Below are 14,758 nucleotides of genomic sequence, written 5' to 3'. Positions count from 1 at the left end.
GTTTTTTTTAATTTAAGGGGGAAAAAAAAAAAACCCCCCAAAAATTTTTTTTTTCCCTTTTTTTTTTTTTTTTTTTTTTTTTTTTTTTTTTTACAAATATTGAAGTGATTGGCTTTCAGGACAAATTACTATTCTATTCAAATTCCCCAAAGTCCTCTGCCGCCCACACACGAGTTAGCTCAAAATGCAACAGCATAACAAATTGTTTCCTACATTGCTGAAAAACCATGTACTGACCTGAATTTAACCGTTTTCATGTGAATTTGAATTTTAAACCATTAAACTTCAAGACAAGGCTATATTAGTTAATTTTATCTGTTAGCCTTGACAAGGGCTAATTGCATAAACCATTTAGGATTGTTTAACTGTGATCTGACACTGCCAACATTCAACAAAACCTTCAATAAAATTGGTGCAGTTTAGCTTTGGCTTGGAAATCAGGTATGTCGGCTGGTCTGGCTTGGCTCTGCTGATCTGTGGATGAAGCTTAAGTTTAATACTGTAAGAAAATGACAATTAGGCTACTGTTACATGGTATTGTTCTACATGGTACTGTTCAACACTTTGGCTACCTCTTACCACTTGAACATAAGGTTTCTAATTGCTTGTGGTTGCACCAAAACATGCCAAACTTGTTGGTGTAATAACAAGATGGTCACTTATCAAAAATAAGTCTCATGTACTACTACGATTTTAGTCTTTAGACTCATTATCATTTTTGATGCCTAAAATTTAGCTGAATGTTCTAAACTGCACAAGATTTTCACAAACATCTAATAAAGGAAGTGCTATACTTATGTAAAAATGGATAAAGCTTTCTGTAGTTACTAGTTATTTATACATTCGTTTCTAACAAACAGATTTCCCTACCGCTGTGTACTCCCCTTTGTATTCTGCTGCCCATCTAAAATATGGCACCATTTAAATTGCAATCTCCTAATTTCAGGGAATGGATGATCTCCCATTTTATTAGCTCTCAAAATTAGTTGTAAAAACATGCCACTGTCATTTCCACTTCCCTCGTGTCTTTCGTTGCTGCGCTGCACATTGATTGCAAGATAATGACCAAACTCCATTGGCTCTGCACTTGGACGTGTAAATGGATTTGTTGGAAAGCAGTGCTATCATTTTGCAAGGCAATGTAGCTTAATGCCCTCTCCAATAATTTTGACCTCTCCTTTATGTGCTCAATGTGGCTTGACTTTTCCCACAGAGTTTTACTGCTTTAGGCAGCAATTTTGAAGATCTGGACTTTTGCCTCTCCTCATGGGTTTACAGCACCCTGGGGGCTTCTGAATATCTTTTCTCCAGAATACGATTTACCCCTTGGGAACTAAGTCCAAAATACCTAAAAATTAAATGACATTGCATCTACCACTGTTTTCAACTTTTTTTTTCTTCTTTTTTTTCACATCCATTTCAAGTCTCGGATTGCTGTGACAACAACTCGATAAGCACAGTTCTGTTTGTGCTTTACAGCCTGCGCCACCATCCAGTTAAGAAGGAATTATATGATATTAGTAATAATACAAATGTAGCTCAATATTCATCGATCGGCATGCCATGTCATCCCTCTCTTAAAATGAGATGGATTGTAGTTATTGCTGTTATTGATTTTAATAACCAGGATGTTGCAGCCTTTCTCGTGCTCCGCTGTGTTGAAATCTGAGCTTTTCTGCCATCTGGATAACAAATAATCTATAAACCAATTTAACTACATGTTTAGCATGATCAGGTTTGCTGACTTGAGCATTTAGTTAATCTTGGCGAAAAGAAATATTTCAAAGTAACTTGTTAAAAAGCTGTTTCAATACTTGTGCATGTAAAAACCTGTCTGTGATTTATTGGTGGAATTCTTAATGGATTTTGTAATGACTAGCTTCCAGATCTGAACAGTGCACAAAGGAAAATATGGAACAAAGTTTCCTAGTAAATTCATAGTATTTGTATCCATGCTAAAAAAAAAAAAAATTGACATAAAACGTACTGACAGCTGGAAATTTAAATGTGGCGTAGGAGAAATTTAGCCGTGAAAAAATAGTGTAGGAACCCACGCATTGGAGACAAGAGGATGAGAATCATCCAGGTAATTCACTCAAGTAGGAGGCAGCGAGGGGCATTGTGTTGGTTTAAGGATCAACCAACCTGACAACGCTATTGATTCATTACAAAGGCCAGATAGAGACCGACAAACCGATGTGGAATCTTGTCGGTCAACATTACATTGCAAGAGGTTTCGTATTTCTCAGTGTCACTGACCTTTTCGCTGTGTTGGGGCTTACCAAAGACTACAGCGACGTAGCAGCTGCAGTCTCAGTAACAGATGTACTGTAAAAAACATTATAATAATAATAATAATTCTACAAGCTCATGGCATTGGATTATCTTCTTTATTAAAGTCTATAACTCTCAACAACTTTGTACAAGTAAAATAATGCAGTCATTTCTTTGTTCTTAGATTTAATGCCACCAGCAAAGACACACATTTCTTTTGACAATAGGCCACTTAAAATGCCTGGTGCAGTCAGCTTAATCCCTCCAGCAGAACAACATTTCATAATTTATTGCTTTACTTTGGTGGCCAACTGTGAGTCATTTGGAGGGCAACACACAAGAGTTAGGCCTGCTTGAGCCAAAAAGATGCTCGTGGCCTTAAACTGGGCTTTTATTTTTGAAGTTCGGATATGAATGAAAATGGCAGTTGGTCTTTAAGTCAGACCAAAATGGAAATCTGAAACTGAACCAGCTGAGGTAATAATTTTTTTTTTTTTCTTTCAGTAATTAAATGGTTGGCAGTGTGACCATGCTGAACTATCACCGGAGAGACACTTAGTCGAAGGATTTATGAAGTGCCTTAAAGACCACTACTGCAAAAAGAGTGCTGCTTGCATTTTTATCTCCACTTTTGTCTGCCAGGCTACTCAAACACTTATGTCAAACTTGGAATAGCTATCACTTAAAAGGTCTCACAAGTCGGAAAGAATCGAGCGACAACATGTAATTTAATCAAATTGTTTTCCGCCCACCAAGTACTCTCTATGTCCACAAACCGTCGGTACAAAACCTGGGTATACTCATCTGCTTAGTCAAAATAATGATGTGGGGCAAACATCAATTATCTATTGATGAAAGCAAATCTCATTAATGGTCATCAGGCCGGTTTAATGGTGGGAATCATGCTTGCTTTCCTAACCATTAATGGCCTTTGCCATTTGAGAAGCAGTTTGACTTTCCATTTCCCGCTCCCTAACAGACAGCAGCCTGCTACAGACAGTGATGCATGGGACCTCCTGAGTCACATTGATCACTCTTGGAGAGACGTGCACACACCTGTTCCTGTCCAACGTGGACGTTTGTGCATCAATGTCAGGCCTGCTATATTTTGTTTGTACATACTTGGGGGGTAGAGGGGGGGGAGAGCAAAGTCTGTACAAACAATTTCCTTGTTCATCCTCAACTTGATGCTTAACTGGCTTCATTATCAAATAGACAAGTGAAAGTAAAATAGTGACATTGACCTGAGGTTACTAATAGTTTGCCATAATAGCTGTAAGAACTTCCCCCCAACCCGGATTTTACTACTGATGTTATTATAAAATGTGGATATGATTATCTTTAATCGTGACTCAGCCATCAAATCGTTATGTCAGCTAGATTGAAACCCATTTCAGATGTCAGTTGGAGTGTATGATACTGCTGTTCAGACTACAGTTAAAGCCAGTCTGTACTTTTCAACACATTCCAAGTAAAATAAATATATTTTCTAAGCTAGTGAAAGAGGGTAATTACGTAACACCGATGTCTGATATGAGCAGATATAAAAGAATACAATGGTTAATTTTTTGCCACAGAGATAAATTTCCATTTTGAAATTATCGCTGCAGTTAAAAAGGTCAGCAGTTTGCCACCTGGTTCAGTTTTATTCTGACTGCTGCTGCACTTTCTATCTTTCCATGTGAAGATATTTTTTTTAATTACAGGCTCCATTAACACCCTATTTACATCCCTGCCTGATCTGTGCCATTAAGAAATCAATAGGGGTTTAATTCATTAATTTATTTTCCTCTTTCCCTGTTTGTCTGGTTCTCCTTTTTTTATTTTAAGGTGATCTATATTTATAGATTACTTCTGGAACCAACTGGCCTTTTCCCCTCCTCACTGTTCGATCACAGTAACATACCAACACATTTAGCACGTTTCATATAAATGGACGGCTGGCGCATGGCATTGTGTTGCTTCAGAACTGCCTAGTCCTGGAAAACATTTATAAATACTATGCAATCATACATGCGTGTGCATACACTCATTTCCAATATATTACATGTCACTGTGTCCCATTAACGGCCCATTATGAACCTTTAGTAATGACCGTGAGTGCTGGTAATTGACTGTTGAGGGATTTCTTGAAGGTCACCATTTGCTGTTTGGGGCTTCCCACCCTTTCCCCCCCAATCAAATGGTGTTAAGCAACTCTTTGAATAAAGCACAAGTCATCCAGTGATGTTTCCCCTGATTTCTGCTTAGCATCCAATAACAGTTCTATTATGTCACATAGTCTAATGCATATTGCATTATTAATCTCAAACTTCCACTTACAGAAGCACATTTCAGAGTTGGTTTGTAGCGTTCCTTATATGAAGCTGTCAGCAACTCCTTCACACTGTTTTCATCACCGTGTGGTAATGGGCTAATAAGTTGCTTTCTGCTCAGATGTTGCTCTTGATCATTTGAGTCTGTGTGCAATTTTTCTTTGCGTAATTATAACCAATTTTAAAAAAATGAAATTACAGAATAGTATTGGCTTTGATCATCATTGACAAATCAGAACTTTAATTGGCTTGAGATTTAATTGGTTTCTTATTCTGCTGAATGAGCAAACCACTCGCAGCAGGTGGGGTTTATTCAAGTACTTTTATTTTCTTACATTTGTTCTTTTTTTTTTAAGGGTCACAATGGATATAAGGAGGAAGTAAAATAGTAAAAAAAATAAAATCTGTGCGGTTATTGTTTCTAGGAGTTACAGTATCAAATTTACTACTCAGAAATTGATGTTTTATGTTTTAAGCGCTGGCAAATAGAGTTGAGAGTGCCAGCAAGGTGGGGGAAAACGGTAGCAACAAAAGGAGCTGCCGCCTTGTTACTTAATGAGAATGAATGAAGACATTCCCAAACATCTGCACCTGCCAGTTTGTTCTCCTTGTGTTCTCTGCACATTACAGTCAACAAGGTTGGCATAGACTTCCTCACATTCCAGCTGTCCATCTCACACACACACACAGACATATTGTGTGTGTGTGATGGACACACACACACACACACACACACACAAGAGTCAACACAGGCTGGCTGTCCAACAAATGGATGCTGAATTTGCCTCCATCCACACTGTGGCCTTTAAAATGTTTACGATCCAAGCTAGTAATGCGACACGTGCAAAGTTAAATCTCTGTGATCTCATTGAAACATGCACTAAATTTTATGTGAATTATGGCAGAGCCATTTCCAGAAATGATTGCAAGCTTTAACTGACCAATTAATCTCCAGCTTTGCTTGTAATTTGTAAAGACCGTCCTTTCTTTTCCTGATCAGAGAATGCATACAAACACAAGCTACGCCTGGTGCACGTCCTGCCACGTTGGACTCCTAAATGGCTTTGTACCATGATTGGGACCACAGTGATCTCCATCAAGCCTACTTTGCTTTTTTTTTTTTTATTATACACATATATTTTGGATGGGATGTGATCAAGAGAATTCTTATTAGTTGCCAATGTTTTAGTGAGTAGCAGATAATGGCTACATCAAATTACTTTCTGCTGTGTAAGCATTGGCAATTTTCCCCTAAAATAAAACGAGTCTTGTTACTTTTCAATTAGGAGTTGAATCTGAAGAATGAACTTCACATTTCCATTGAGATAAGAACTACACTTAGAAAGATAAGATTATTTTTTTACATAATAAAAGCATACCTAATGCTAATTATCTCCTCACTATTAATTTATCAGAAGTTTTATTGACAAGACTTGAAGCTAACTAAAAGTTGCCACGTTTCTTTTTTTTTTTTTCGTCTCATACAGTTTTCTTTAAACGTAGCTGACTGTTGGATCTCTTGATTTGCCAACAGCTTCTTGGCCGACTTGGAGGTTTCCATTAGGATGCGCATTTTCTTTTCTGGATTTAAACACAATATTAAAAATATCCAAGCAAAATTCAGATTACTTTGAGAAAATCACTCAAAGGCCTAAACTAAAGGTTCATTTTGACTAGACAATAAAATCCAGCAAGGCAATTTGACATGGACTGGAGAGCAAAGAGTTTCTTCTTGAAAAGTCTAAAGCTAAAGCTTGTTTCAAGCTGCTTGCTCCATTATTTTTTGTTCAATATTTTACACTCGCAAGAGCCGTCACCTTCTGCAGTTTTCTTTTTATGTTACTATTAATTTTGAACAGCCAACTCCATTAAACAAGTTGGCTTAGCCGTTTTTCCACTTAATTTGTACCAAATAACTCTTTTGCACTTCCAAAAAACACTCACGCGCTTGTGTTTCCACACGTGCACACAGTCACAGCCTTCATATGCGTGTGCGTTTCACCTTTTCTGGTTCCTGTCCGCTGTGTCGACACAATCCCAGCATTTATGAGATTACCAAAGCCCATTTGTGTTCCGGCGGGAGCCATCTTGGCTCGAAGGAGGCCTCAACTGGGAACCATCTGGGCTCTGCTCTAAGCAGCTTCCTCTCCACCTCCCCTTTCCTTTCTACGCTGAGACCAAACCTATTTAAATTTGAAAGGAGAGGAACTCAAATTCAGCATGAAACTTTAAAATCAAGCCTTCCCATTATGAATGGGTTCTTCATGCAAAGGAAGGAATGTTGGAACGGTTTTAGGGGATGCGTCTCGTGGGAAGCGGTAATCCTTACAGGGGATATTTTAACAGTAAATTCAGCTTTTGAATGCTTGGAGGGAGGAAAAAAGTACTCTGAAAGATGTAAAAATGTGACGTTCCTCACATACGTTTTCATTTCACAGCCTTGACTGAAAATTATGTAAAACTGAATTAGCAGAGACAGCTTTATAGTACAGGAGCAGATGGGAAATATCTATATATTTCATTCACTGGGAGACATTTTTAGAAAGCTTTTGGTTATGAGACAACTTAAAGGTCACGTTATGCTAAGCCGCATGATTAAATAAATAGTAATCTTTCAAATCCAAATGTTACAATCAAAATTAGTTGGATTGCATTTCATTTTTTATTAGCCTGATTAGTATTTCTGAAATTCCAATTTGAACATGTTTAGCTAAACAAGCCAGTGGACTGCAATAACTAAACCTTGATTAAATCCTCCTACTTAGGCAATCTTCTGAGCTGCATCCATGAACAAGACAAGGACCCTTTGTGGAACATTGATCAGTCAATTTCCACATCTTCTCTACAAGCTTAAGTAGTCCAATACACTTCTCCTGATCTCTTATTCAGCCTTTGCGCTAAATGAACTCATCCTTTTTAATTTCACCTTTTGGCGTGAGTATTAGCCTCCTCCCTTCTCACTGTTCAGTTAAATACCAGTTTCGCTTTATTTGATGAGCCTTTCAAGGTCAGTGGTCCTGGTGCTCATAAATCTGACATTTTTACTTTCACTCAGGATCTCACATTTGTTCACTTTCCTGACTTCTTCATGTATTTAGTCGAACAGTTTTTGTATTATTCGTTTGTATTTTTTTTAATATTATGGCCACACAGAAATGCTTTTTTTCAGAGGTTGTGTATTTGACAAGGTAGTGTTGGTTTTGGCCTTTTGTAAATGCGAAGTCAATTCATGTAATTTTACTGGTGTTCAGAGGATGTGCTGACGTTCTTCAGGAAGCCTGTTTGCTTTTAATAGCGCTCAGTTCCTGCGTTAACACCGTCCCTGTAGGTGTTGACTTGAGCCATGCAGTCATCTTGTAATCATCAGTATGCTGTTGTCAGTGGCTGGCTAATTTTCCTTCCATAAGGTTAGCGGTATGTGGTAAATGAAGTTTCCTGCCTGAGTGTTCTGGGAAACAAAGCAGACTAATTTGTTCTGGTATTAGTCGAGAAGTCGTTGTCAGCATTGCCCATGACTCTCGTTTGTTTTATTTGTTTGTACTTTTGCATTTTTACTGAACTTGTAGACATATTTTCTCACTTGCCTTGCTATTTAGATTCCCTACAACACTTATCACTAAGGCACTAGAATCTCAGAAAAATTACATTTTCGTTATCCAGATTTTTTTTAAACATCTGATTCAGAGTGTTGTTTTTTTTTTTTTCTCTCTCTCTGATCTGAAATTGGCATGCATGTGGTTTTGGCCTTTTTTCACTTTTTGCCCACTTTTCCATTTCACATTGTAATGTGTGAAGGCCAAACAGTTTCTTTTAGCATCGTTATGCAAGTGGCTTTGCACTTCAAGACCAGAATAAAATGAAGATGGTTGTAAATTGCAAAAGGAAGAGGGATGGGCAGTGAAATAAAGCAGATAATGCGGAGGCAGACGGGATTTTGGTGAGCTTGCATGTTTTATTCAGGACCTGAGAGGTTAGGGAGGATTGCTCCTTGCGCTTCTCTTGTATAATGATTTTATTTTTGATTAAATCAAAATAAATCTCTGGACACACGGGATAAAATCCAATTATTAAAGGAAAATGTTAAAAATCCTTATCCAGTTCAGGTTTAATTTATCAAGGCGTTATGGATTTTGATGTGCAGATGATCCCATGTAGTCCAGACTTCTTAAAACTAGTCCTTTTTTTTTTTTATAGCACCAATGGAAATCTTGAAGCAGATGGTAACTTTTGCGTTGTTAGAGGCCCTGAAAAGTTGGCTCCGCCAGTAGGCTGTGAATCTGTGCTTAATAATAAAACATATAACGCACGCTGCAATAAAAGCTTTTTTTAACTGTAGATGAGAACAAGACAGAGCCGTTTCCAAACCTAATTCCCTTCAGATTTCCCTTGTGACTGCAGGGCTAAGCAGTTCAAGTCTTAATTACTTGACTTCTCCCTATCTTGAAAGCACACCTGTCCTCTGACTTTATCGCTGACTTTCGTTTTTTAAAAAAAAAAAAACCTATCCTTGATCATCCATCACTTCTAAAACAAACTGTTATGGATAGATAATTAGTCTGAATAGACAGAATTTGGTAATAGTCTATCAAGAGCGACTTTGCGAGACCCGTTCTACTTTGTCAGCAGTGTAAGGGCCTTTGTTGTCCTCATTTGTTTACTTAAAGGAGTCGGGGCTCGGGCTGTTACTAATTGAATATGATTTACGTTGTTGGGGGGGAGGAGAAAAAAAAAAGTAGCCTGGTGATGTTTAGAGACTTAATTAAGTTTGAAGTGCATGTGGAGCACTCATTTAAAAACCCTAACAGCCTGGCCTGTTTGCGGAGGTTCTTCGGTTCCCGTTGTTGGTGTGAATAGACGCGCTATTGAAAGCAGAAAGAGCTTAATTAAGAATGTCAAGGACTGCAGTGAATCTGAAGACAAGAGGGCATTGCTGGGTTTTGTGTTTGAAGAAAGAAAAGAGAAGCCCGTCTCCAGTCAGAGCACTCACTGGGATATCGGGAGCCGAGCAGTTGAAATGGGATCGGTCTGTTTGATACTTCATCATTAGAAAGCCCCCAGGTCTCCATTGATGAAAAACTGCCTATTTTTCAGAATCTCAGAGCATTTTATTTGCTACTCCCAGTACGCAACAACAAAATGAGAATGTTTGTCTTATTTTCTTCTTCTTCTTCTTCTTGTTTCCTAGGTTGAAGTTGAAGTGGAGAGCATGGACAAAGCGGGCAACTTCATTGGCTGGCTGCACATTGAAGGCGTGAATCTGTCTGTGGCGCTGGTAGAGAACGCTCTGTCCAAGGTCCACTTCACAGCAGAACGCAGCGCCTACTACAAAGCGCTGGTTTCAGCCGAGGAGGGGTGCAGACAAAAGAAAGAGAAGGTAGGCCTCATTATCAGCGGAACTGAAACTACTGTACATACAGTCGGAGAGGTTTCTCTGCGAACTGGACCTCCAAGTCAAAAAGCGGGCCTCATGAAGCTGTCGTGACGTGAACATCCTTCACTGTAATGCCACTGTAAATTTCATTCAGGCAGAGCACAGATAGCATCTCGGTTAGTTTCGTTTTGGTGCACTGAAGGCTCAGGACATGATCCTTCATAGCCAGTAGTGCCATTTCTCCTGGCGCTCTTATTGAAACACACGGTTGTCACTGGAACCAGCAGCTTCAAGAATAAAATCAGTATTTATTTAGCTTCCTGTCAAGTTTGAGATGTGGTGTCCTAGGCATGTCTGCAAGTTTGTCAGCCCAAGGTTTTATATCTCGCACGATTTAAGATGTCAGCCCTCCTGAAACATCAATGTATGTTTGGAATCCAGTGACGGAAGTAAAAGTGGAGATGTTTGAGAATATTAAAATTCAAATTAATTACTTCAATTTATTTAAGTAATTCATTGATTTATTGGTCTGGAAAGTTCACTTTAATATTTTTGCTTGTGAAATTTTTTTATATCTAAATTGCTCTGCTTTCCGTTGAACTATCACCTTACTTACATTGTCAGTTGTGGCTGCAGGTAGACAAAATGTGAAAATGTTCTCTGTGAATGAACACCGCACTGTAAATTGGTCGACAATGCATTAACGCGCATTCAGAAGCCGTCGTACGTCGAGCATCACTGTTGGGAAGTTCCTCCATGCAGGCTTTGCAAATGGGCACATTTGCTGTTATCATTGAAGCTGTCTATCCTCAATGGGAGTTGTGTGATGGATGGTGGCCCCCCTCACTCTGATCCTGATCTCGCCTTGCATTTTCATTATGGCTCCACGAGTCACCTCTGGCAGATGCACAAAGTGCCCAGCCAGCTGTCAACGTTGTCCTCCTTCTCTCTATCTCTGTAACTTATTTCTTTCACTTGCTCCGTCTTTCTCTCTCTCCCACTCTCTACTTATTTGGGTCCTTGAGGACACACAAATGCCTCCTCATCCCATATAAATGTGATGTATCGCCGGAGCTAGGAGGAGGTTGTTCTCTCTGCCTCCAAAGAATCTATCATGTTCGTAGTTGCCGTGTTCCTACAGTGTTGTTTGCTTTCGGCTCTCTTCTTTTTGTTGCAATTACTCTCCATCTGTGCCCCCCTCCCCCCATGCCCCCTCCTTCCTCTACATCTCCTCCCCCAAAAACACTGGCAGCAGGAGATGAATATCTGGAGAGTGGTCTGCAGGTGAACCTTTGCTTTTTCTTAAAAAAAAAAAAAAAAAAAAAAAAAAAAAAAGTCTTGCTACCCAATGTGAACACCCAGTCCCTGCCATGTTCAATCTGACCACACATTCCCTGACACCTCTAGGAATTTCACTCCAGGTTTCCAGGTCCTGTTCCGCCGCGCTGAGACAGACTGACTTGGAACACAAGGTTTTCATTCGAACTGACCTGAGGAAAGGCGGCAGAATGGGGGCCTGCATTGACCAGACAGATGGTGATTATGGTTGATGTTAGTGTGCCAGAGGCATCAGCGGACAGATCAGCTACTGCCCGATTTGCTTCGTTGCGAATAGTTTCGTGTTTGTACAGGACAGCGCCCCTCGGTTGCATTCTGCACACTACGCAACTCCAGGGCAGATGAGGTGGGACTTGGAGCTCTAATTAACCCTTGGAGACCACCTTGAGAAAAGCTGAGAGCCCGGCAGTTTATTTCAGTCTTTCTCTTTTGAAGTAGTGGCTGGCTGGTCCGTGTCTGTGTGTAGGCTGTGGTAAGGTAGGGCACACTGCATCCTTTCCCGTCTCTCTTCCTCTTTTCTCATCGCCTTCTCTTTATTGTCCCTGCGGCTGTAGATGTGGAAGACATCAGTCGTTGCTGTGTCAGGCATCTCTACAAGAAAACAAGGTTGTCCTAATAAACTGAGGATGCGCCAGAGCTTGTGCGCGCTTACACACACACACACACACACACACACACACACACACACACACACACACAAAAACACAAACACACGCGTTTATTAAGGAAAAGTTTGCGTTGGTGGACCAGCTGGGACTCCGGTCAACAAAGGGGGAAGAGAAGCTTGCTGCTGTAGCATCCTAAACCAAAACTGCTTAGCTGGAGTGTCTTAAGTGAATATGAGATTTTGCTAAAATGAGACCAATGGGACAAAGTGATTATGTTCTAATTGAGGAATTCCAAAGGGTTGGAAGACGAGCCTTTTCCAGAGCTCAGCAGGTTTTAATCTTGCCCATCAGCTCCTCTTGGAACAATATTTGGAACAGCGCTCACAGCAAATTAAACTCTCCCTACATGTACGAGACATGACTTGTACATCTGGGTGCCTTTCCGAATCTCTTTGCTCTTCAATTATTATTTTTTTTTCATAGTTGATATGCATACAGTGGCAGTCAGAAGTATAAGTGCATTGGGCATGAATACAATATTACTTTTGGGCTTTAAATTATGAATTTCAACTCTTCCTTTTTCAGAATTGATAGAAACTTTGAATTTGAGGTCGAGATTCCCTAATCAACACCGATTCAGACATCCATTTATAGTCTATTTAAAAAAAAAAAATAAAATAAAAAAAAAAAAATATATATATATATATATATATATATATATATTTGTTTGCTTAGAAATTTTTGCATACATGTACTTTACATTTTCAGAACAAATTGACTCTTTTTATGACTCCCAACAAGATTCTTGTGTAATTCTGGTTGGATGAGTTGATTTTAATCAAATTTATTTGTGTAGTACATTTCAGCAACAAGGCAGTTCATTATACAGTCAGCATTTACGAAAACAAGCAATAAACATTACATTTTGTCAAATACCATCATCAAATTCACATCAAATACGCTGATCATTGTCCCATTTATTACCAATCAATGGCAACTCTAAACAGGTGGGTGTTTAGCTTTGATTTAGATTACACTGTGTTTCAGCTGTCTAGCTTATTCCACATGTTTTCATTCCATATGTTTATTCCACATTTGTGGAGAATAGAATCTGAATCCTGCTTCTCCTTTTAAAATGGTTGGTTTCCAGCACAGACTGCCAAATTCTTTTTACTACAAATCAGCAACAAGAGGTTTCAAATTTGGACCCAATTGGTGTTCAAATTGGCTAACATTATGCTTCTGGGATGGACTTTCCAAAGTTTTTACCTCATCTAGAAAAATTTGAAATATATGGGCCTTATTTAAATACTTTTTCTGTGTCAAGAGAACAACCATTTTGAACAATATAGTGATATAAGGCTGAATGGGAAAGCATTTCCAGGCTGTAAAAAATCAAACAGTGAATTTGTCTTTTTAATATGAAGTGTCTTATAGCTGCTGTTCATGTGTTTCCCGTTTCCTCTTGCTGCAGGCAATAGAAATAAATTTGACAAAAAAGCAACAGCATCTTGGCTCTGTGGATTGGGAGCAGAGGCTTTGACTGCAGAGATGTTGGCTGCAGCTTTGATTCGAGTTTTCTGACTGAGCAGGTGTGGGAGTTGGTTTGTCAATTTATCGGTTATGCCTCGGGGACGATCTCATTTAAAAAAAAAAAATGAAATGCTCAGAAATTAAGAAGCGGGGTCATGAAAAAGAAATCAATCTACAATCCCAGAAGTGCTCTGTGCTTTGGAAATTTAAGCTTTGTTTTCCTCAATCCTCTTGTGCTGACAGCTTTTTGTTTATTTTCTATACAAGTATAATACCTATAAAGGTATTCACCCCGTTTGGTGTTTTACACTTTTATTGTCTTCGGAAACAAATCAATAGCAACTAAATTTCGCTTTTTTGACTATAATTTACCCCACAAAAAAAAAACAAAAAAAAAAAAAACAAACATTTAATGCCAAATTGGAAACTATTTCTATAAAACTGGTTGTAAATATTTGACACAAAATGATTGCATACATTTTCACCCTCTTTTTGAAGTGACTGACCTAATTCAACAGAGGTCCAGTCAGTTGCTAGCACTAGTCTCACCATGAGTTGAATGGAGATCACCTGAGTGCAGTGAATATGTCCCCTACTGATTGTAGTGTAAAAGGCCCATTCATTTGGTTGGGATGGATACAAAAATATCTCTACAGCCCTGAACATTCCCTGGAGTTCAGGAGAATCAAGAAATGGAAGAAACATGGCAGATTTGTAAATTTGCCTAGATCAGCTGATCCTATAGTGACCTAGTTTCTGCCAATTTCCTGTGGCAACCATTTTGTGCCTCATCCAGAAATGAATGACCAATTTGAACTCAATATCACCCAAATAGGGCTTTCTTGATACATTTTTTTTCAATGTAATTAGCTAACCTTGAAGGAGATTAACAGACTCTGATGGGTCTCAGTGTGGTTGAACGGACAGTGGGGGTGGAGCGGGGCAGAGGGAGAAGAAAAGAGCCCAAAAGACTGTGACAACTCTTGTTAAGATATTTCATGTCACAGGACTCCTCTTCTTTGATCGCCGCCCGCCCCTTTTCTCTCTCTGCCCAGCTCAGCCCTCTTCATACACCACTGTCTGACTTTAATCTCTTGAACGTTCTCGCCTCCTTACGCTCACTCTCATCACGTTCCCCTTTCTTCCGTCCTCCTTCGGCTGATCATTGAACCGCCGTCATGCTCCCCTTTGCTTCATTTGCTTTGACAGTTTTTTGGATCGTACTGGACGGCGAGGACTGCATAAAACCGACCGAGTCAGGCACCTGCATCAGTTGTGCTTCTGTTTCGGAGAAGGGTGGAGGAAAAAACTCTCTGGAA

The 14,758-nt window shown here is 39.2% G+C and overlaps 1 protein-coding gene across 1 annotated transcript in view; it reads left to right on the top strand.

Moving 5' to 3' along the window:
• Positions 1-14,758, top strand: part of snd1 (staphylococcal nuclease and tudor domain containing 1) — a 190,478-nt gene that overhangs the window by 108,861 nt on the left and 66,859 nt on the right. Inside the window, exon 17 of the mRNA XM_015028139.1 lies at positions 9,775-9,963. Coding sequence (XP_014883625.1) covers positions 9,775-9,963 — 189 coding nt within the window. The remainder of the gene's footprint in view (positions 1-9,774; positions 9,964-14,758) is intronic.

This window comes from Poecilia latipinna, unplaced genomic scaffold (assembly GCF_001443285.1).
Source record: "Poecilia latipinna isolate Pla-1442-1.1 unplaced genomic scaffold, P_latipinna-1.0 Scaffold115, whole genome shotgun sequence".
Taxonomy (NCBI): Eukaryota; Metazoa; Chordata; class Actinopteri; order Cyprinodontiformes; family Poeciliidae; genus Poecilia; species Poecilia latipinna.
The sequence above is the reverse complement of the archived record's forward strand: the minus strand, read 5'-3'. Positions and strand labels throughout refer to the sequence as shown.